This window comes from Aulonocara stuartgranti (assembly GCF_965226115.1).
Source record: "Aulonocara stuartgranti genome assembly, chromosome: 7".
NCBI classification, from domain to species: Eukaryota; Metazoa; Chordata; class Actinopteri; order Cichliformes; family Cichlidae; genus Aulonocara; species Aulonocara stuartgranti.
The window spans coordinates 43,414,789-43,439,627 of NC_138945.1; the positions used below are offsets into that span (position 1 = coordinate 43,414,789).

General features: G+C 39.8%; 1 protein-coding gene across 4 annotated transcripts in view; it reads right to left on the reverse strand.

The window, feature by feature from the left end:
- Window positions 1–11: 11 nt before the first annotated feature.
- The window catches only part of ripor1 (RHO family interacting cell polarization regulator 1), a 53,975-nt gene continuing 29,147 nt past the window's right edge, over window positions 12–24,839 (reverse strand). For 3 of the 4 annotated variants that reach the window (XM_082541289.1, XM_082541288.1, XM_082541286.1), the window contains exons 10-24: window positions 23,904–24,029; window positions 22,698–22,846; window positions 22,405–22,522; window positions 19,921–20,025; window positions 19,397–19,542; window positions 18,664–19,285; window positions 18,132–18,265; window positions 13,297–13,417; window positions 11,199–11,334; window positions 10,635–10,784; window positions 8,784–8,942; window positions 6,002–6,198; window positions 5,645–5,728; window positions 5,407–5,497; window positions 12–4,847 (exon numbers count right to left, since the gene is read on the reverse strand). In XM_082541289.1, coding sequence (XP_082397415.1) covers window positions 4,750–4,847; window positions 5,407–5,497; window positions 5,645–5,728; window positions 6,002–6,198; window positions 8,784–8,942; window positions 10,635–10,784; window positions 11,199–11,334; window positions 13,297–13,417; window positions 18,132–18,265; window positions 18,664–19,285; window positions 19,397–19,542; window positions 19,921–20,025; window positions 22,405–22,522; window positions 22,698–22,846; window positions 23,904–24,029 — 2,436 coding nt within the window. In that variant the 3' untranslated portion in view covers window positions 12–4,749. The remainder of the gene's footprint in view (window positions 4,848–5,406; window positions 5,498–5,644; window positions 5,729–6,001; window positions 6,199–8,783; window positions 8,943–10,634; window positions 10,785–11,198; window positions 11,335–13,296; window positions 13,418–18,131; window positions 18,266–18,663; window positions 19,286–19,396; window positions 19,543–19,920; window positions 20,026–22,404; window positions 22,523–22,697; window positions 22,847–23,903; window positions 24,030–24,839) is intronic. The other variant, XM_082541287.1, reaches the window with a different exon arrangement.

A 24,839-nucleotide genomic window follows, 5' to 3' on the forward strand; every position in this document is an offset into this window, starting at 1 on the left:
GCACAGGAAGCTATCTTACAATGTTTTAATAGTTTTTTTCAATATACTTGACACAAGAATGTTTGAAAATACATCTCAGAACACTAGAAATAAAACATTTGTTTACAATGTTTCACAATTCCCCAAGCTTGATAAAAAACAATTGCATACATGTGTGTCCTGCAATGGGATTTCATCACTTCACATTCTCTTCATTCTTAAAATATCTCATTTCTGTCTTATTGCATATCTCTTATATAAAAAAAAAAATCAAGGCACTTAAAAACTGAGATGCCTTGATTGCAAAAGGAACACCTGTAGATTTCTGTTGTCCTATAGAAGTCAGTGTAGTAAGAACATTAAATACAGTGGTAGCATTGATATATACAGTGATTCCCTGCATGACAACTCTATAACAGGATTCCAGTGACAGTGCATTCTGGTGATCTTCTTAAATTGTATAATCAAACCAAAGATCATTATGGATGCTTTGAAGGAAATTCCAAGTTGTTTCATTTTTTTCTCCTTTTTTCCTCCCTTCAGCATTTGTGATGTGCATACGATAACTACAGCTGTAAAACACTCTCTTTTCTGAATCTATAAGTACTAAAATGTGACATCCAGCTCATATTTCATGAAGTAAAATAGACCAAAGTCCCACAGTTTAAATCTTTTTTTTTGTTGTTTTAAATCTGTTTGCCCAAATCCCTACCATTTAAATACATTTTTAGTTGGCTTTTCCTCACAACTCATCTCAGATGGGTGACAAATCAAAGGAAAACAATAGTAACATGCATGATCAATACATCTAACTAGAACAGCTTCAATACTCCATCAAATTGATTTGAGCATCTGGATCTCTACATTTTGGTTCAATATCTCTAACAGCCGTTCAGTTGGGTTAAGATCTGGCACTTGTGTCTAATTTTGGAAGGGACCACTCCCATCAGGAGAGAAAAGCTCGCTGAATGCATTGCGATGACTCACAACTTTGGATTAATTTGATTAAATGGACTTAATCCATTAGGTAGTGCATTAGGAACCTAGAAACACATAAGGAAAAAAAATATTCTTGTTAAAAACTGCCATCAAGCATCAGTGAGACTAAAACTGCTGAGTTTGATATAACAATGAAAAATCAGACATTGTCATGAAAGTTCACAAAGCAATAAAAGTAAAATACCAGGCCTGCAGACACTATAGCCAAGTTAGTGCCTCACTGAACCACTACAAAAGTCACAGCAGCATTCTGAGGTAAATGCAACTGCTAACAAAAACTTTCACAATTACAAAGTCAACATTTTGATTCTGTATAATGTTAACAGAATTAGTTTAGTTTAACTGTATGCTACACTTTGCTTAATATAGAGTACAGCTGAGGCTGATGGGAATCAAATTTTGCAAAACCAGGTAGACATACTCAAGTATGACCCCATGATGGCAGTAGAGGGACAGTCCTCTTCCTTGCACCATTCTGATCAAAGATAGTCTAATTCAAGACCTTCCATCTGATAGCACAGCTATAACTGCTCATCTGTCAATGTTAATCCAACTGGTCTTTATCACAGTACTAGTGTCATACAGTATGAGATTGGGATATACAGCTGTAGGCCCCAAGTTAAATTCCAGTAATGGTACTTAGCAAATGAGAAAAGGCAGTATAGTGACATTAGCATCAGCAGTGTCACTGTAAAACTATTATAAGAATGCATTAAAGTGAGGAACTGAAGTCACTTGGACACTTTGGCATTTTCAGTCATATGTGTCATCTGTACATTACACAACATGTTTGTTTGGACTCTGTGTCCTGGTACAGTGTCCGAATCATGCTGTATCTAAACAAAGATTATTATTACCTGCATGATCCACAAGTACAAAACACTTTTCCCCCTTGTTGTTTGTTGAAAAACTAATGCGCTTTAAAAATAAAGGTCATTTTTTAAAACTCAATTTTTATATATATATATATCTATCTCCATCAGCCAGAATTACAGTGGTCTGCATAATATTGTGTAGCATTTTCTCAAGCTGCCAAAACAGCTCCAACTAATTTAGGTGCGGACAGAGACTCTGTAGGGATCCCATGACACCCTGCAGATCTGATTGCGATCTAGGGGAGTGTACGGATCGGGTTCAAAGGTGGGATCTTTGTTTTCTATTCCTGAGCAGTTGTTTGGGTGGTAGAGCTCAGTTTCTTGCTAAGTCTGCCAATGTTAAGGAATCACTGCTACAAGTTGGTGTATTTGGTTTGCAGTAATGTTTAGGTGAGGCGTGCATGTCAAAAATAAATAGCAGGATCCACACTTTCTACAGGCACAGTGGACGTTTAGATGTCACTTCATTTTTGTAATAGTCTGTTTCTGATTTCACTGCACTAACCGAGATTGCCCCTCTCTACATCAGCCTTATTACGCAATTCTGAGCAGCTTTTTGGTTCAGCTCTGTTGAAAGAGCCAACCAACTAGTTCCCATGACATTAACATTAATAACAAAAAACCCAATAATACTATCACATACTTTGCTTTCTAAAGTGCTGCTCTCATCCAACATGTCCTGAGACACACGAGGGCTCTCAAGCGTTAACCTCTAAAAATCTTATTTTAATGCACAGTGATGCGGCATCGCTTACGGTGACAGTAAGCACTCCTTTGCACTCAAAAATAAAAATCTCAAGATATATTCCATAACTGTCTTTGCTAATCAATTAAATGGTCTTTGAAGCATTTCTGTACACCATTTTTCTATCCCTTAATATCCTTACATTCATAATCTTCTAGTCATTTCTGTGATGAAATACAAAAAAAAATGCATATTATTAAATTCAAGAATATGTGTATTTTAAGAACAAACCAAAGTTTTTTCCATATTTAAGTTAGTATGCATTTCCACTTCAGTGAAGGAATGTCGACTTCTGCTTTAGTATTTGTATTTGCAAAAAGGTTTGCTCTTGGACTTTGGTGTTTTGGCTCACACGATGAACTCTGCCTCAGAGAAGGCTGATGTCTTTAGTTAATCTACTAACTCCACAGACACACTACTTTTTAAACTGTAGCATGTTCTGTTCATTAACTTTTCATGCGTTACATTCTTTGGTCTTTGTTTTTGGTGAGATTTGATTAGAATGTGTTGCCATGTAGAATACACCATGTAAAAAGTTCAGGTGTAAAGTCATCCTGCACCTCTTCAGTCAGTCTGTGTTGCTTGTGTTTACTTCGTCGACACTGACAGAGCTCAGTTTCAATATCGTGTCATAAAAAGCAGTATCTTCATTTTAGACATGTTAATTCATGCTTTTAGGTGTAAATATACTTTAATAGCTTCACAGTTAGCTAAGAACACTTTGCCAAAAAAAAAAAAAAAAAAAAAAAAAATGCTTCTTACAGCATTTCATCTGTAAAAATGTCAAATTCTGGTAAGCAAATAATGCAACATTAAGGCAGATTTACAAGCAACACCATGATAAAGTGTCTGATGGGCACTGTGTATGTAGTTTTTTTTCTTTTAAAGAACATAGGCTAAATGGTAACCATCACTGCAGACGTTCCACAAGCTGTAGTTTGTCTAATCTTCACTTGATGCTTGCTCTAAAGGCGAGGCCACCCATAGATTCCCCTGTTAAAATGTCCCAGTTCAGAGCAGAAATAAACAGGTTTGCAATAACTATAAGTGGGGGAGGGGCTGGTTGTCAGTCACCCTCCATGACATGTTCATTACATTTTGACACTTTGTCTTGGCACAGGGAGTTATACCTAATAGATGTCTGCTTAAGTTCCACGTCCACCACGTAGAGTTACTAAACTGGACCTGCCATATTTGAGCTAATAAAGTATGTGCTACAGACCACTTGAGAAATCTATGTGGCAGTGTTGGTAAATGTAATTTTAGTATGTTCTTATTCTGTTACTTATCACTACTTACCAGACTTGCCTGTGCATTGCAGGTTAGAAATCCAGCTAGCTAAACAAGCTTAGTTGTTAGCTTAGAGTTTAGTAGTATAAAGTTAGCAATTTCCTGCTCCAAAAAGCTATCATGGCAGTGGCAAGAATGCCAAAGTTTACACTTCATAATGTGGCGTCTGACATCACCATGTCCATCATTCATATGCAGTCTATAATGTGGTCCTATTTTTAAAAAAAATCATTTGGACTTGGCTTCAGATCTATTCAGTAGCAAGCAAGTAGAAGTACAGTAAATAGTTACTTTGACAGTGACATGTGGGGAGATAGTCCAAGCAGCCTTTAAGCTAGGCTGGAGACAGCAGCGCCCGTTAAGAAAACACATTTTCATGTAATAGCAGAAGTCTAACTCCCACTGGTATATGACTCTTAGTGTAGTGACTGTAATATCATTGGTAAAAACCCACAGCTTTCTAGAGCATCCAAAGAAATAGTAGTAGCAGTAAGTAAACAGTATAAAGATTTAACATTTTGCGCATTTGTGGACCCAGGAAAATAATTATAAACAAGGTGACTCTGAAAAGCTTTTGACTTATGATGTAGATGAATATTTTACATTATTAAGACGTCTGATGCATTTCTTGTTTGCAGCCAGTGTTGGAGTTTGTCCCTTTGAGTTTTGTTCTGACAGGATATATACTGCATTTAACACATTTTTCTTTATGTTTTTAGCTACAGTCGTAGCTGAAGAGGACAGTATACCCTATATTCCTGTGACACCATGTCAAAGCATTGCAAAAATGACATTATACTCTCCAGTGTTGTCACTGAATTTTTGTTTTCAGCAGCTGTAACCGCCTGTGTGCATGTTGTGTTAAAAAGCTGTGCTGGCCATGCTTCCTGGTGCAAAAAGTCTTGAGATGCTGTCCTGAGACGTCTCCACGTGTCTATGGGCCATCTTCCCTTCCTCACCTGCTCCACAACATGAATGGAAGAGCAAAGAAAATGTAAGAAATAAATTAAAGGAGGAAAAGACTGGATGGATATGTTCATTTTCTCCAAAGACATCTGTACCGGTCAAAGACAAATGGAAGAAAATAAAATATAGATTTCATTATGTCTGCCTTAATTATCAACTTGTAGATGAATGCCACAAATAGATGAATGAACAGATTAAAACAAATGGATCAGAACTCTTACAGTCACGTTACTGTTGCTTGTGCATTATTCTCAACATTTACATCAAGGCATATTAAAAAAGGTTCTCATTTTATAGTGCAGGTCAATATTACTCCCAGTTAAGTGACCATTATGTCAAATACTATTAATACTGAGACAGATAAGTTGGGATCCAATTAGCAATTCTCAAACCTCGACAGTCTGCACAGAAGTGCATCATTACATTTTAGAATATGTCAGAGTAAAATGAACATAATAGAAATGGAGTATAACCAACCATAAAATCCAAACTACAGTCTGAAAAGAGTTAGTCTTGCTGTTCTATTGTAAATAATATGAAGTTTATTATTACCAAGCACTAGCAGTGTTTGTTTGGCAGCATCTCGTACTTCTTCCTTGTCTGCCCGGCAGAGATACACCAACTGATCAATGCTTTCTTTGGCCTGGAATAATAGAATGAATACAGTGACAAATGCATTTTGTATAATACACTCCAAACAGAGTGCATACAGACAGGTGTTTAAATGTCACCTTTATCAAATCAGAACAGCAGCTTTGGATAATAGCATAAACTCTGTGCTTTTTTGTACCTTGAGACAAGCTAAAGCTTTGCATCCACACACTCGATTGTCCACATTCTCATCTTCCAGCAGCTCCAAACAGCTGACCAAAGCCTGAGAAGGACAAGATGCACAAAATGTTTCCAGGCTTTGATACACCAGTTATGGGGTTGTTACTGGCTTCTGCAGCACACACCATGCACAGGTCTATATACAGCAGGATCAAAAGGTCCTTTTGCCATTCAGGAAGAAAACAATTAGGACAATTTAGCAGGTAACATTTTTTACAGAAGAAAAAAAAAACCCAAAAAAACCCCCAGTGAAAATCTTTCTCTCTCTCTCTCTCACACACACACACACACACACACACACACACACACACCTCACCTGTTTTCTCTGTCTGGGCTGAGCAGCGAGGCTTCTCAGTACAGAGCTGGCAGAGGCAGACACTTTGCCCCGAGGATCTTTTAGTAATTTGGCCACGGCATGAATTCCTTCTCTCCTCAGGCTGCACTCTGCAGGGCGGCGTAGAGCATTGACAATCACATCCTGGTCAGATGACGCCAGGTTCTGTACCAACCATACTGTTGAAGGAAGGTTATTGGAGGTTATTAATAGCACAAGTTTTACTCTTGTTTTTCCTTTTAAGCCATTTTTACACTACAGCCCTGAAACCTCATATACATCACACAGCTGAGCTGTAATGAGAAATATATCCAAAACTTTTGGACCATAACATAGTCTTTCTCCTGCTAACTGCCCTACTACATTGAATTTAACTAATGCGGGAAGAAATCAGGCAATTGCCTGGCTGGATTGTTGCTTCCAGCACACTCCATGGGCCTGATCTAATAAACAGAGCTACAGAGCTTCATGCCACAACTGCAGATTATTGCGGAAACGAGTGTAAAATTCTTCAAGATGGATCAAGTAATGTAATGACAAAAATAACATTGCAAATGCAGGTTTTTACACATGTGATCCTCTTTGGAAACAGCATGGGAATTCAGAGAGGTAGCTGATAAAGCATCAACAGGTTTCAAGAGATTATAATCTCTACTGTGGAACACACCAGAACTCAGTTTGTAATAGCTGACCTGCAGGATGTGCAGATGCAAATGTTTAATTGAAAATAAAAATATGAAACCTTTTAGTTATAAAATTGTAGATATTTTTGTTGTCAATTATGAAAATGTTCACTTTAATAAATTTTTATACATACATCTGGAAAGAGCAGGAAATAGTAGGCTACCACACATGCACACACCTGCCATGCTAACAGTATACTCACAGCTTTGGAAGTGAAAATGAGAGCATCTGGTCTCTTTCTTTCACTCTTTCTTTCTCTCACACACACACACACACACACACACACACACACACACACACACACCCCCCCCCCTACAGTGGGGCAAAAAAGTATTTAGTCAGCCACCGATTGTGCAAGTTCCCCCACCTAAAATGAAGACAGAGGTCAGTAATTTGCACCAGAGGTACACTTCAACTGTGAGAGACAGAATGTGAAAAAAAAATCCATGAATTCACATGGTAGGATTTGTAAAGAATTTATTCGTAAATTAGGGTGGAAAATAAGTATTTGGTCACCTCAAACAAGGAAAACCTCTGGCTCTCACAGACCTGTAACGTCTGCTGTAAGAAGCTTTTCTGTCCCCCACTCGTTACCTGTATGAATGGCACCTGTTTGAACTCATCATCTGTATAAAAGACACCTGTCCACAGCCTCAAACAGTCAGACTCCAAACTCCGCCATGGCCAAGACCAAAGAGCTTTCGAAGGACACCAGGAAAAGTATTGTAGACCTGCACCAGACTGGGAAGAGTGAATCTACAATATGCAAGCAGCTTGGTGTGAAAAAATCAACTGTGGGAGCAATCATCAGAAAATGGAAGACATACAAGACCACTGATAATCTCCCTCGATCTGGGGCTCCACGCAAGATCTCATCCCGTGGGGTCAAAATGATCATGAGAACGGTGAGCAAAGATCCCAGAACCACACGGGGGGACCTGGTGAATGACCTGCAGAGAGCTGGGACCAAAGTAACAAAGGCCACCATCAGTAACACACTACAACGGCAGGGAATCAAATCCCGCAGTGCCAGACGTGTTCCGCTGCTGAAGCCAGTGCATGTCCAGGCCCGTCTGAAGTTTGCCAGAGAGCACATGGATGATACAGCAGAGGATTGGGAGAATGTCATGTGGTCAGATGAAACCAAAGTAGAACTTTTTGGTATAAACTCAACTCGTCGTGTTTGGAGGAAGGAGAATACTGAGTTGCATCCCAAGAACACCATACCTACTGTGAAGCATGGGGGTGGAAACATCATGCTATGGGGCTGTTTTTCTGCCAAGGGGACAGGACGACTGATCCGTGTTAAGGACAGAATGAATGGGGCCATGTATCGTGAGATTTTGAGCCAAAACCTCCTTCCATCAGTGAGAACTTTGAAGATTAAACGAGGCTGGGTCTTCCAACATGACAATGATCCAAAACACACCGCCCGGGCAACAAAGGAGTGGCTCCGTAAGAAGCATTTGAAAGTCCTGGAGTGGCCTAGCCAGTCTCCAGACCTCAACCCCATAGAAAATCTGTGGCGGGAGTTGAAAGTCCGTGTTGCTCGGCGACAGCCCCAAAACATCACTGCTCTCGAGAAGATCTGCATGGAGGAATGGGCCAAAATACCAGCTACTGTGTGTGCAAACCTGGTAAAGACCTATAGTAAACGTTTGACCTCTGTTATTGCCAACAAAGGTTATGTTACAAAGTATTGAGTTGTATTTTTGTTATTGACCAAATACTTATTTTCCACCCCGATTTACGAATAAATTCTTTACAAATCCTACCATGTGAATTCATGGATTTTTTTTCACATTCTGTCTCTCACAGTTGAAGTGTACCTCTGGTGCAAATTACTGACCTCTGTCATCATTTTAAGTGGGGGAACTTGCACAATCGGTGGCTGACTAAATACTTTTTTGCCCCACTGTACCTGATACTGTGGCACAGTATCAAATGTGTAAATGCTTATTAAAATGAAAAGAAGGTTTTGAACTGGCACTGACAATTAGTAAATCTGGTCTTAAACATTTAACGAGTATGTATCTGACCTATCGTGTGTGTGTGTGTGTGTGTGTGTGTGTACACCCACCCTCTTTTGCCAGTTCAATGATGTGTGTGTCCATATCACTGACAGCATTCGAGTCCAAGTAGCTCCACAGCTGGAACAACGTCACCATCATGTTGTCCCTGCTGCTTCCTCGTCGTGGTAACCTCTGATCCAGTACACGCTCAACCAGGCACAAGAACACTGCATACACACAAACACAGATGTTAATATGCTCCACATACAGTGGGGCAAAAAAGTATTTAGTCAGCCACCGATTGTGCAAGTTCCCCCACTTAAAATGATGACAGAGGTCAGTAATTTGCACCAGAGGTACACTTCAACTGTGAGAGACAGAATTTAAAAAAAAAAAAAAAAAAAAAAAAAATCCATGAATCCACATGGTAGGATTTGTAAAGAATTTATTCGTAAATTAGGGTGGAAAATAAGTATTTGGTCAATAACAAAAATACAACTCAATACTTTGTAACATAACCTTTGTTGGCAATAACAGAGGTCAAACGTTTACTATAGGTCTTTACCAGGTTTGCACACACAGTAGCTGGTATTTTGGCCCATTCCTCCATGCAGATCTTCTCGAGAGCAGTGATGCTTTGGGGCTGTCGCCGAGCAACACGGACTTTCAACTCCCGCCACAGATTTTCTATGGGGTTGAGGTCTGGAGACTGGCTAGGCCACTCCAGGACTTTCAAATGCTTCTTACGGAGCCACTCCTTTGTTGCCCGGGCGGTGTGTTTTGGATCATTGTCATGTTGGAAGACCCAGCCTCGTTTCATCTTCAAAGTTCTCACTGATGGAAGGAGGTTTTGGCTCAAAATCTCACGATACATGGCCCCATTCATTCTGTCCTTAACACGGATCAGTCGTCCTGTCCCCTTGGCAGAAAAACAGCCCCATAGCATGATGTTTCCACCCCCATGCTTCACAGTAGGTATGGTGTTCTTGTGATGCAACTCAGTATTCTTCTTCCTCCAAACACGACGAGTTGAGTTTATACCAAAACGTTCTACTTTGGTTTCATGTGACCACATGACATTCTCCCAATCCTCTGCTGTATCATCCATGTGCTCTCTGGCAAACTTCAGACGGGCCTGGACATGCACTGGCTTCAGCAGCGGAACACGTCTGGCACTGCGGGATTTGATTCCCTGCCGTTGTAGTGTGTTACTGATGGTGACCTTTGTTACTTTGGTCCCAGCTCTCTGCAGGTCATTCACCAGGTCCCCCCGTGTGGTTCTGGGATCTTTGCTCACTGTTCTCATGATCATTTTGACCCCACGGGATGAGATCTTGCGTGGAGCCCCAGATCGAGGGAGATTATCAGTGGTCTTGTATGTCTTCCATTTTCTGATGATTGCTCCCACAGTTGATTTTTTCACACCAAGCTGCTTGCCTATTGTAGATTCACTCTTCCCAGTCTGGTGCAAGTCTACAATACTTTTCCTGGTGTCCTTCGAAAGCTCTTTGGTCTTGGCGGAGTTTGGAGTCTGACTGTTTGAGGCTGTGGACAGGTGTCTTTTATACAGATGATGAGTTCAAACAGGTGCCATTCATACAGGTAACGAGTGGGGGACAGAAAAGCTTCTTACAGAAGATGTTACAGGTCTGTGAGAGCCAGAGATTTTCCATGTTTGAGGTGACCAAATACTTATTTTCCACCCTGATTTACGAATAAATTCTTTACAAATCCTACCATGTGGATTCATGGATTTTTTTTTCACATTCTGTCTCTCACAGTTGAAGTGTACCTCTGGTGCAAATTACTGACCTCTGTCATCATTTTAAGTGGGGGAACTTGCACAATCGGTGGCTGACTAAATACTTTTTTGCCCCACTGTACCAGCGTGTGCAGTATACCCACTAATGATGATTTACCTGCTTCGGCCCTTTCAGGCAGTAAACCAGCGTAGATTGTCGACAGTGTATTCAGGAACCTTTCAGCAGAGACGCTGTACATGCTACCCTGTCCCACACATTCTTGCCATAGCGACACAGCACCCAGACACAGACCTAGCGCCGGGATAACTGACAAACAGAAAACAGGAGACCGTTATAAGCAAGGTAGGAAAGCAAGATACTGGGGGTTAGTGCCATACATAACACAGGAAATTTATTAATAGTATAAGGTTGCAGCTTGCTTTGAATCAGTGCCTTGTAAAGTCTGTTTTACCTTCTTGACAGGCTGCATGACAAAATCCATAATTACTTATTATTTAGTGGAATCTCTACTTCCATATACCCATGAAATGTTTCTGATGACACTAGTTGTCATCCAAGCCAAAAGCAGACATTTTCACCCTTATGCTCCAGAAGGAATGCTCCCACTAATGAAAATTCCTCTTCAACTTCTTTTTCTTGTCTATACAGTTATTCTGAATAAATGCATTTATGGATGTTTAAACAAATGCACATGAAATGAACATAAACGACACAAATCACCTTCAGTAGCTGGTCTGATTTTCTGTGGGTTTTCTTTGGTGACGCGTCGGATGATTTCGAGGACACGAGCCTCTCTCAGCAGTCTGTCCAAGGCATACATCTCTCCACATCTCAGAGGACCAAACTTGCCTAGACACTTAAAAACAAACAAAACAAAACACTTGTAAAAGAAGTGACCAATATTACAATTAGCAATACAACAGCCCTCACAGCTGCTACTGCTTTAACTCATCAGTGAGTGAATAATACTTTTCAATGGCATCCTGAAACTATGATTACATAACTATCAAACACTATGCCAATTGAATGGATTTTTAAAAAAAGAAAATAATGGTATTGACTGTATGTAAACAAACTTGACTGGGTTTTCATCAGAGTTCCCCTGGTCAGACATGCCCAAAACATCTTTCTGAGGAGATGTTCAGCAACCATCCTAGTCAGATGCCTGAATCAACTCAACTGACTCCTTATGATGCAGACTGTGTTCCTCAGCCCATCTCTAAGGCTGAGCATAGACACCTTTCAAAGGAAGCCAATTCCCATGACTTGCATCGGTGAAAATTTTAATTATTCACTACCCACAGCCGTAGATGAGAGCAGAGTGAACTTAAGGTATCGATGTGCCATGAGAATGTGAGGTAGCTACATATGAGTTTGGCTAATAACTAGAGATGGACCGATCCGATATTACGTATCGGTATCGGTCCGATACTGACCTAAATTACTGGATCGGATATCGGAGAAAAATAAAAAATGTAATCCGATCCATTAAATATCACGAAAGCACCTCACAAAACTTGCAACGCGCCTTAACTCGCCTCAGAACGTTAGCACGTCGGAGCAGTATGCATCACGTGATAGAGCGGCTGTGGCATGCGGGACCTGTCGGTGGTCTGGATAGCATGTGGAGCTTCGCTAGCAACCCGGCATTTCATCTCCGACAAAGTTATCCCCGAGAGAAGTAAAGCAAGTGTGTAAGTCCATCTCTGAATGTTTGTAAAGCATTCCTGCGTTAAGCTTAACAAGCGATATATGGAGCGACTGCCTCCTCTTGCTGCTACTTCAATCATGAAACTGCTTAACGATCAGCTGATCGGCTTTTCTGTCGCGAGTCCGTGTCTCTAGTTTGCTTTTGGCCCACTTTGCACCAGAAAGAGGAAACCAGTGGATAAACAACAGCAGCACGTTTAAGCTTGATAAGCTGTTGTTAGAATTTATTTAATATTACTTTCTACACCAGGATCTTTTTCTACGCAGCTGACGGCTGTAACTGTGCAGGGGCGGATCTAGCAAAGTTTAGCCAGGGGGGACGATAGGGCATGAACAGGGAAAAGGGGCACAAAGACATACTTTTCTTTCTTATTCTCATTTAAAATGTCTAGCTTTTAATAAATAATTATCTTACACCCAAAGTTTTAATTTGATGTAAAAGGAATAGAAGTCCATTACTGTATATAGTAACTGTTGAGTCTACGGTAATAAATATACCCTAGTAAGCTATAGTACTTTTTCCTTTGGGAAGGTACCATCTGTGCAGTCTGCAATTTTGTTGAAGAAAGATGTTGAATCTATTTAATATTTCTTGAAAAATAATTGATTTCTGTGCATTTTTTTTTTTTCACACTGCATCAAATTAAGGTTGATTACGTCGATTAAGCATCATGAGGTGGAGTGTGAGGGGTGGTTCCTTATTTTTTATTTATTTATTTTTGTTGTTGCTGGGAGTTGGAACCCTATTAGTTAGGTTGCTTAATATTTACGCTAAGTACTCTTTAAAATACCAGAATAGGGAGGATGGTGTAGGTTTAAGTTTATTAGATTGATCAGTATTGCTGAACTATGAAACATTTTTTTTTGCATACAGGTATAACAGAATAGCTTTAGTGTAGTTGTTGTTTTAAACTTGAGTATGAACTTATACAAAATTCAGCAAGATATTTAAAAAAAACAGTTTTGTTGATTAAAAAACACTATATCGGATTCATATCGGTATCGGCAGATATCCAAATTTATGATATCGGTATCGGTATCGGACATAAAAAAGTGGTATCGTGCCATCTCTACTAATAACATGAGGATAGTGTTGCAGATCTCTTACCAACAACTGTGCATTGCAGTTCCTCAAATGGACCACCAGGCAGCAGTCTAGAGTGGTGCAGCCTGTGGTTAGCGGTACGTTGGAGGAGGAAGGGCTGTCCCAGCCTCTGTCCAGCAGAGACCTACACACACACACACACACACACACAAACAAAACATCCAGTGTTACATAACATTTCCATTAACGCTGTTTTATCCATATAAAGTTCAATACGGTTTAAATGTAATTAAAATGTACTGTTCATGGAAAAAAAGGCTCTCAACATTAAAACCCAGAGAAGTTGATAATTTCCCAAGAAGAAGAATACTTTTTGATGACTTTCAGTTCAGTAAGTGGTAAATGAATCTGACTGGCTGACAGTCAGAGCTATTCAGTACTGTTCCAGCCTCGTCTCTTGGGTACAGAAATTGCTCTTTTCTTAACCATTAAGATTCCATTCCATATTTTGTACATCATGAACTCCATAAATAAAAAAATAAAAAAACCCCCCAAAAAAAACCCAGTTTATATTGTTGTTTAAAACTCATTTTTGCCAGTGATTAATCCAACTGGTTGTGAGAAGTTCCACCAAGTTTGCTTTTTATTTTAGGATTGCAGATTAGCTTTATATTAAGCTCAGTTATATACAGGCACAACTGTGGGATAAGGCCATTCAGCTAATGACCTTTGGCAAAAATAATAAAATATGATTTTTAAGCATTATTTCAGTCAGGTTATGTGTTAGTTTGACCCTGCTTACAGCTGTACTACAGTGATCATACAGGGAGTGCAGAATTATTAGGCAAATGAGTATTTTGTCCACATCATCCTCTTCATGCATGTTGTCTTACTCCAAGCTGTATAGGCTCGAAAGCCTACTACCAATTAAGCATATTAGCTGATGTGCATCTCTGTAATGAGAAGGGGTGTGGTCTAATGACATCAACACCCTATATCAGGTGTGCATAATTATTAGGCAACGTCCTTTCCTTTGGCAAAATGGGTCAAAAGGAGGACTTGACAGGCTCAGAAAAGTCAAAAATAGTGAGATATCTTGCAGAGGGACGCAGCAGTCTCAAAATTGCAAAGCTTCTGAAGCGTGATCATCCAACAATCAAGCGTTTCATTCAAAATAGTCAACAGGGTCGCAAGAAGCGTGTGGAAAAACCAAGGCGCAAAATAACTGCCCATGAACTGAGAAAAGTCAAGCGTGCAGCTGCCAAGATGCCACTTGCCACCAGTTTGGCCATATTTCAGAGCTGCAACATCACTGGAGTGCCCAAAAGCACAAGGTGTGCAATACTCAGAGACATGGCCAAGGTAAGAAAGGCTGAAAGACGACCACCACTGAACAAGACACACAAGCTGAAACGTCAAGACTGGGCCAAGAAATATCTCAAGACTGGTTTTTCTAAGGTTTTATGGACTGATGAAATGAGAGTGAGTCTTGATGGGCCAGATGGATGGGCCCGTGGCTGGATTGGTAAAGGGCAGAGAGCTCCAGTCCGACTCAGACGCCAGCAAGGAGGAGGTGGAGTACTGGTTTGGGCTGGTATCATCAAAGATGAGCTTGTGGGGCCTTTTCGGGTTGAGGATGGAGTCAAGCTCAACTTCCAGTCCTACTGCCAGTTTCTGGAAGACACCTTCTTCAAGCAGTGGTACAGGAAGAAGTCTGCATCCTTCAAGAAAAACATGATTTTCATGCAGGACAATGCTCCATCACACACGTCCAAGTACTCCACAGCGTGGCTGGCAAGAAAGGGTATAAAAGAAGAAAAACTAATGACATGGCCTCCTTGTTCACCTGATCTGAACCCCATTGAGAACCTGTGGTCCATCATCAAATGTGAGATTTACAAGGAGGGAAAACAGTACACCTCTCTGAACAGTGTCTGGGAGGCTGTGGTTGCTGCTGCACGCAATGTTGATGGTGAACAGATTAAAACACTGACAGAATCCATGGATGGCAGGCTTTTGAGTGTCCTTGCAAAGAAAGGTGGCTATATTGGTCGCTGATTTGTTTTTGTTTTTGAATGTCAGAAATTTATATTTGTGAATGTGGAGATGTTATATTGGTGTCACTGGTAAAAATAAGGCAAGGCAAGTTTATTTGTATAGCACAATTCAACAACAAGGTGATTCAAAGTGCTTTACAGAGACATTAGAAACAAAAACAAATAAAAAGCATGATTTAAAATTGATTAAAACAAGCAAACAAACTCACAAACAAAACACTATATAAAATCAAAACAGATAAAATCAGAACAGTAGATAAAATTAGTAGTTAAATGTAAGTTTTGAAATTTAAGCTTAAAAGTGTGGATTTGGTGTTTTATTCAAATGCAGCTGAGAACAGGTGAGTCTTCAACCTGGATTTAAATAAACCGAGTGTTTCAGCTGATCTGAGGCTTTCTGGGAGTTTGTTCCAGATATAAGGAGCATAAAAGCTGAATGCAGCTTCTCCGTGTCTGGTTCTGACTCTGGGAACTAATAAAAGACCAGATCCAGATGACCTGAGGGATCTGGAAGGTTCATACTGGGTCAGGAGGTCACTGATGTATTTTGGTCCTAAACCATTCAGAGCTTTATAGGCCAGCATCAGAACTTTAAAGTCTATCCTCTGACGGACAGGCAGCCAGTGTAAAGACCTCAGAGCTGGACTGATGTGGTCCACTTTTTTGGTCTTAGTGAGGACTCGAGCAGCAGAGTTCTGAATGAGCTGTAGTTGTCTGATTGATTTTTTAGGTAGACCTGTAAAGATGCTGTTACAGTAATCAAGCCTACTAAAAATGAATGCATGGACTAGTTTTTCCAGGTCCTGTTGAGACATCAGATCTTTTATCCTTGAAATATTCTTGAGGTGATTGTTAGGTCTGGCTGTGTGCAGACAGGAATAGGACCCAAGGTGCAGACTCCGGAGACAGATGTGAACTCAAAACAACTTTAATGTTAAACTCAAATATAACATAACTGGAAAACTCAAAACAAACTTAAACCAGAGGAATGACAGAACACACAGCTAAGAAAACGGTAGATCACGACACAGACACTAAGAAACACAGGGCTTAAATACACAGAGGGAGCAATCAGGAAATGAGTAACAGGAGGGAAACACAGCTGGGGCAAATCAGAACTGACGAGACCAAAGAAGCGTAAACTGAACACACTGAGAAAAGACGGAGACCTTCAAAGTAAAACAGGAAACACATAACACAGACTGAACAAAGACACAGACTCACATGCAGGCACTACAAAGGGAACAGAGACGTGGGAACAGGGCAGACACAAACACTGACTGAACACGGGGATATAGGAACTTAAGATACACATAGACGCGAACTAGACAAGGGGATGCAGGTGATAGGGGAGACAGAGCAACTAAAGAAGACAGAGACCTAAGCCATAAGACAGAACTCAAAGAAACCAAAAACTAGACAGTATAAATAATATCATAAACTCAAAAACCCTGGGTCAACGACCCAGGCATCCTAACAGTGATAGAAAGCTGATTTTCTTATTGTCTTAATGTGTTTTTCTAAGTTCAGGTCTGCATCCATCACTACACCCAAATTTCTCGCCTGGTTTGTGGTTTTTAGGTGTATAGATTGAAGTTCTCTGGTGACCTGTAATCGTTTTTCTTTGGCGCCAAAGACTATTACCTCAGTTTTGTTTTTGTTTAGCTGGAGAAAATTGTGGCACAGCCCGTCATTAATTTCCTCAATGCATTTACCAAGAGCCTGTACAGGGCCTTGGTCTCCTGGTGACATTGTGATATATATTTGTGTGTCATCTGCATAGCTGTGGTAGTTTATTTTGTTGTTCTTTATAATCTGTGCCAGTGGGAGCATGTAAATGTTAAACAGAGGGGGTCCCAAGATGGAACCTTGGGGAACTCCACATGTGATACTTGTCTGCTCAGATGTGAAGTTACCTATTGATAGAAAACAGGAAATATTTTGTAAGTATGTTTTGAACCAGTTTAGTACAGTTCCCGAAAGACCTGCCCAGTTCTCCAGTCGTTTAAGTAAATGTTGTGGTCAACTGTATCAAATGCTGCACTGAGATCCAGTAAAACTAAGACTGACATTTTTCCACTGTCTGTATTCAGACATATTGAACACTTTGGTCAGAGCAGTTTCAGTGCTGTGGTTCTGTCTAAAACCTGACTGGAAGGCATCATAGCAGTTATTCTGTGTTAAGAAGTAACTGAGCTGTTGAGAAACTGCTTTTTCAATGATCTTACTTAAAAATGGGAGATTTGAGATCGGCCTGTAGTTGTTCATTTGTGTCTTGTCAAGATTGTCCTTTTTCAGTATAAGTTTTATTACAGCAGTTTTTAGTGGTTCTGGAAACACACCTGATATTAAAGAAAAGTTGACGATAATTGATAATTAAATAATTGAAATGGGTATATATTTGTTTTTTGTTAAGTTGCCTAATAATTATGCACAGTAATAGTCACCTGCACACACAGATATCCCCCTAAAATAGCTAAAACTAAAAACAAACTAAAAACTACTTCCAAAAACATTCAGCTTTGATATTAATGAGTTTTTTGGGTTCATTGAGAACATGGTTGTTGTTCAATAATAAAATTATTCCTCAAAAATACAACTTGCCTAATAATTCTGCACTCCCTGTACAATGGCCCAGAGGACACCAACACACTGGAGTTTGTAGATGTTAAATGAAGTAGGCATATTTACAGTGTCTGGTATTACTGTGATTCAGGTTTAATGACCTTCAGATCATACTTTCTTTGCTTACTGATTAAGACTGTATGTCTCACTGTGTCATTACACTGAAGTGTGCAAAGGCTTGGATGGTTGGTTTTCAGTTCATTTGTCAGCACTGACCTGCCATGTCTACTCCTCTTATCACCATCCTCTTCTTCCTCCTCCCAGTCTGATCCATTCAGGAAGTCAAAGCTGCCAAGAGCTGTTTCCACTGTGAGGCTGACTACACTGGGTGACCGGCTGTGCCTCCCACCCTGCACTCACAAACAAAGCCATAGTCAGGCTGTACGCAGTCACTTCAGTTTTTTGTTTTTTCAGGAGTTCTTTGAATCATAGTCACATAATGTTGGAACAGCATGCAATCATTCAGCTCAAATGTATGCTGTCTGTAAAGACAAGGGAGGCATACCAGATACTGTAACCACTGAAACTTATATAGTAATTGCACAACTAATATTTGCAGTAATAATATTTCGATATTAATGGCACGGGAAAGCTGTGCTAACATTTATAAATACATACAATCATTGCCACTTAATGTTCAAAAAGGGAAAATTAAACTTGGGGATTTGTAAAAAGTACTTTTAGCTTAAGGCAGTTTTTTGTACTTTACTAACCTGTTTTCTTGTTTCTCACTATGCTTTACTCTCACCTTCAGTGTAACCTGCAGCAGTTTCAGCTCTTGTTCCAGTAGTTGTAGCTCAGAAAACGGCCCTCTATAATCATCTATAGAGGAAAGTACAGCTACCAAGGCATCCTCTAGTCCACTGTCCACTGGACCATCGCCCTTAGCAGACAGGCAGTTGGAACTTGAAGCTGGGATATCCTCCTCCACTGGCACCCGCAGAGCTAGATATGTCATATCCCCACTTTCTACAACATTGGAGTCTGCTCCTGCTCTCAGAGGGACCGATGTATCCACAGAGGTGGATGTATTGTGTTGCTTCCTGACTGGGTGGGGATCAGTGACATCAACAGCTGTGTCAGTGTCAGCAGAAGTGGGTGACTCAGGAGTTCTGCTGGCCACCTCCATTTCAATGTCATTGATTGAGATTCCAGAGACCAGAGACATCACGTCCCCCGATTCACTGACAGGCACCACAACCCCATCAGCACTGTTTTCACTAATGTGACTCAGAGAGCGTAAGTACAATGTAGAGTTACTGCTGGTAATTATCGGCACATCCACTGGTGCCATAGAGGAGTGTTTCCCCGCAGCTTCTTCCTCACCGTCAGGCTTTGTTATCACAGTGACTGTCCCCTTTTCCTCATGCCTGCAAAATAGTTCATATATCAGATGTTGATAGAGCTCACCACAGAATAAGAATGTTATTTCATCTTTGTTCTCATGTGCAAACAAAACATTAACATTTTTTTTAATCTACCTGTTGCTCTCCGCTGGTTGTTTTGGTAGGATGATACCTTCCTTTTGAGCTGAGGAAGGCCAGTTTCCGGAGCAAGAAGAAACATCAGGCTGAAGGAGGGAACTCCTTTGTCCAACTGGCTGGATGTCTGGTGTCACCACTACTGCCTGGAAAGAGAGACACGCTGAGTCACAGAGTTAAAGTAGTAAACACAGTAAAGTAAGCAAACCAGACCAGGATAAAGAGTAGACCGAGTGAGGACTGAGGCTCGTTAAAGAAACCAATTGTGCATGGTACCGGCGGCTCCTCAAGCTACTGAATCATGCAATGTACTTAGTTTTTACAAGACTGTACACATGCACATGATCTGCTGTACATACTATAAACATAATACATATCAAAGTTTATCTTGTATTCATAATACTTTTGTTACTGTGTAATGTTCAAACAGCTGTAGCCCCTCTGAATCTGAGGAAGAGAGATACAGATTGAATCTTTAATATTATCATGTCATAGATGAGAGTTCCATATCTGTTGTGTGTTACCTTTGGATGTGCAGGCAGCTGTGGGCTGGTTGAATCATCAGAAGATTCTGAAGAATTAGACCATGCTGGTCCATTCTCCAACTCTCCCTGTAGGCGGATCATGTTCTAAAAGAGATCAGCACATTTTAAAAGGCTTGACTGCAAAAAAAGGGGGGGGAAATGGAGACCTTTTACAACAAGCTGGCAGGAAACTGAGCAGTCACTGCACCTGGTTGTACATTATTTGAGCAAAAGCGACACACTTCCTTTACTCACATATTTAAAGTGAAAAGTAAGGTGAAGGCAAGACATGAGTCAGCATGTTATCCCTTTAACCAAAGGTTCAGAGGTGACTGTATGGGAACTTTTTTCTATTTGCTTGCCATTTTTAATATCAGTATAGTACAACATCCTTAGCCTAGCTCTGTAACACTGTAGCATTTATTTATAAAGAGAATAACTTTGAGTTACGCAACTATCGTGTAATATTCAAGAAAATACTGGCCAGTGCTACCCCTCAGCCTCCTCGTAGATCCACCCTTCGTTTCAATTTCAAAATCCTATGTCACCTTGTCGTCTAACTTCTGACCTTGAGGTCAAGGACAATGAGATTCAAACTCATCTGAGATGAGTCTGCTTTTAGTAGATATATCTATGGTATCGATTTGAAAATATAAGGAGACTTCATTCTCGAGTTATTGCAAGATTTTCAGAAAAGATGACCTCTGATCTTTACCTGGCAGGGTGACAAATATACTGATGAGGTAAAAAGCTAAAGGCTTCAGTGCTTGTGTGAAATGGCTAGAAGGAGTTATAAGTCTAAAAGTCATCATCATAAACTGGCACTGATGATGGCTAACAGTAGTCAGCTCTGTTGGAGGGTGGGGGGTCTAAATATTATAATTAGAGAGCCATGGAGATGCATGAGGAAACCTTGCACACATCTGTCATGGCTCCATGAAGCCATAAGCACACAAATGGAGACTATGATTCTAGTGCTTACTCTACACCAAAGTATCAATATACCAGAAGGTCCTGTGTTTCTACTCCACGAGGTCTACTTCATCACGACTTACTGCAGTGGACTGCCTTGTTGGTGAGTTGTCACTACAGGAGCAGCTCTGGCTAAGAGTGCCTCTGAAGATGTCCAGCAGTGGCCAGTGCTGCCGCCGTGTCAGATTCCGAGGCAGAGACTGGACATCAAAGTGGCAGCAGGTGGAACAAAGGGCATTGGAGCAGTTAGATACTGAGGGCTGCTGGCTAAACTCTAATGTCCTTTAAAACTCTCAATGTTCTCATTTACAGATTCCTAATTTTAGTTGGTGGATTAAATCTATAGAATAGATTTAATCGGTTATTTATTTATTTATTTTTTTTAAAAAACATTGTGCTTTGTTTTTTTTTTTTTAAAGCTGTGTTTGACTCCTCTCTCTCCTCCCCCTCTGGAAAAGGCTGTTTTTATCTGATTGGTGGAGGTGGAGAATCTCAGGAATTTAAAACCTAGTGGGTGTTTAATCACATGCATCATCACATGAGCCAAGGTGTGGGGGGGGAAATAAAAAAAGAAAAGAAAAAAGGCGTGGATCATGACCACCAGAGGTTTTGGGTGAAACCACTGTGAGACCTTGTCCCATGCTATCATGTGACCTATTAAGGTCATCAGACGTAAGACATGAGTGGGGTTTGAAGGACTGGGAAGGGATCTCAAAACTATGTTGTAGGTGACTGACAGTTGGTGTTGGACGCCAGCCCCTCATGGTTGTTCATAGTGGACACTGATAAAGATGCACACCTGAGTCTTATTGAGGTGGCTCTTCTATGCTGTGCCATGCTTCGAAAGGAGTGGCAATTTGGTTTCCTCAATGTAGAGGCCTGAGCACACCGATAAGTGTTCTTGCTTAGCATGTGTCTGGGAGTTTTTTCCTTATTCCTAAAGGTATTATCCTTTAGAATTTAGAGGTTATGTTTATAGTTTTTGTCATTTTCCATTTCATCAATCCGTCTTTCTCCTGTTAGTGCTGCTTCCACATTTAGTTCTCTTTTCCTCCATTTTTCTGTCAGTGTTGTGTTCACATAGCTCATCACACACACATCTGTGTTTACAGACTGAATATTTCCCATTTTTCCCTGTGAGTTTGTTTTTTCAAACAAAGTGTCAAGCCTTCATTTACTTCCTGTTTAAAAATAATTTTCCTATTGGCTCTTCCTTGTTGGTTTTCTCTGAATGAATTTCTGCCTTGTTTGACTTCCTGTGTTTTGTTTTCTAGCACTTTACAGAGAGTAAAGCTTCCCTTTCAGCTATTTTCTGTTGTGAGTGGGCCTATTCCTCCTGCTAAAACCAACAGTCTTTGTTAGTTTTCCAACTATCTGTATATGAATGCCAAGATAATACACATTAATATATGGGTAGTAAGTACGAGCAATCAGCAACTTTACACAAATTGTTCTAGGGTTAGACTGAAGCCTTTCAAAGAACTAATAGTCTAAAGCGAATGCTAAACTCACACGTAAAGGTGGTGTGTCAGGTGGAGTCTGGTCAAAAATGGCTGAGATTCGCTTATTGATGCTTGGTGGTTTGTTGACAGTGCTTGCAACCGATCCCTGGTCATCTTTATCAAACGGACTGAGAGAGGTGAAAAGGAATAAAGGATGGGAAAGAGAGAAAAGATAAATTCAATAAACATCAAATAATATTTACATTATGCTCTGTTAATGATACCTTTAAATGAACAAACACTACAGCACTCATGAAGCTCAGTATGATTTCGTACACTCACAAGATGACTGACAAAACTTACTTCCAGGTCACCTCAAGGCTTAGCTTAATAGTCCCAAGGTCATTAATATCCACAGCAACCATCTGGGGCAGCGCAGCAAACAGATCCTTTGTTTCACAGGAAACACTTCCCACCACCACGTGATTGGCTAAGCTCTTTAGCTCTGTCACCTAGGAAACCAGAGAAATGTCTGATCATTATACCATCTTTTTTTTTGCCTTCAACAAGTCAGTTTCAATCATCCAGGCTGAAAATAGTACACTGAAGTTTGTCAAGGTGCTGATGTCATTGGGAAAAGATATTAATAACACAATAGGATCACACAGTGTCTTTTATGGCTGAGGGGTAAAAAACTCACACATTCACCAATAATAATGGACAATATGAAGTTCCAGAGGATATTAAAGTATTATTCTTTGATAACTGAATTCAAAAAGGTAAACTTTCATACATTGTATATTGAAATATTTCAAGCTTTTTGTGTTTACATTTTGATAACTATGACTTAAAGCTCATGAAAATTAAAGATCCAGTTTCTGAAATTAGTACATTTCATTTTGAAATGATCAAATGATGATAAAATAAAAAGACTCTGTTGGTTAAAAAGGCCGCTGCAACGATGTATATTAATGGATGATGTATATTAATTAATGACTAGAAGGAAAAGGATGGTTTTGAAAAGGTGTAAAAGAAAGAGTATTGTCAAGGAAAATTGAAACATTTGGGACAGCTTTATAAAGAGTCAACTGAGGCTGGTGTCAGAGCATCAAGAGCCTCCACTCAATGTCTCTGGGAAAGTCAACTGCCCCCATGCCACAGAGCACAGATGCAGTAATGCTGACCCAATGAAGTATTGATTGTATGAATTAACATCTTTTCAGTACTTTCTGATTGGTCTTAGGAAATAATCTAAAAATTTTAGATGTTGCATTTTTGATATTCATTAACTACACTATGATTGGTCAAAATGTAAACAAAAAAAGCCAAAAATATTTTGCTTTACATGTAACAAATACAAGAAAGTAAACTTTATGTAATAAGTGATTTTTTCAGTTTTGAAGAAAATGTCACACACACACACACACACACACACACACACACACACACACTTTTTTTTTAGATGCATTATTTTTATGACTTTTTACATAAGATGAAGCAGTCAATGACCCAAACCAGAACTGAGTATCAATAAAATAACAAATTTAAAAAACACACTGAGTGACAGACCTTCACAGACAGGAACTCGTTGATGAGTGGCTGAAATACAATCTCTTCACTGTCCCACACTTGTTTAGCATTTATCTCTATTCGCCCCCGGAGCTTCCACCGCTGCCGACCATACTTCATAAAGATCTGAAACATACACATATGCAAAAACAAACAAACACAAACGCAGGGTTATAGAAGTAGATGAATAATAAATTAATTTTAAAATATGGAAAATCCGGTTGACTACTTCAAAATTATTGATAGTTTGAGCAGTTCATATAATCATGTGATGATTTTCATAAAGCTCAGATTAATCTGACAGGGTTGAAAAGAATTGACAACTCACATCTTAACTACATAGCTATAAATGTCAATGGCTAGAGCATGAATGTGCAAGTGATGAGGCCACTTTTACAAAAACAAAACAAAAAAAACCAAAAAAAAAACCAAACAAAACCCACGACACAGTTAAAGAAATTTAATGTTAACAAAATACGATGAACACTAAAGTTAGAATTGTCACGTCACAACTGTATGCCTTCACCAGCCAGACAACTTGCAGTGTATTTGGACTTTTAACCTTTTGAACGTAAAATTTTATTTTTCATCATTTGTACAAATTTTGACATTAAGTGCAACGAATTGTGGACAAGGAAAAAAAAAATCCTCATTTTTAAGGTCACTGTAAGGCTTCACTAAAATATTCTAATCACTTGATTCGAACTAAATTTGAATAAATTCCCTCAGTGTGTTCCTCGGATATCATGATTACGAGAATGGGACAGACAGACTTGTGGGCAGTACAGAAAACAAAATGCCTTCAAACATTCACCACTGGTGAGAATTTTTCTCACTAGGTTAAGTTACTAAGTAAGTATCCCTCTAATTTCATAACTGATCATACACACAATCACACAGGACCTGCTGCCGTGTACACTTAGAGATAACTCCACA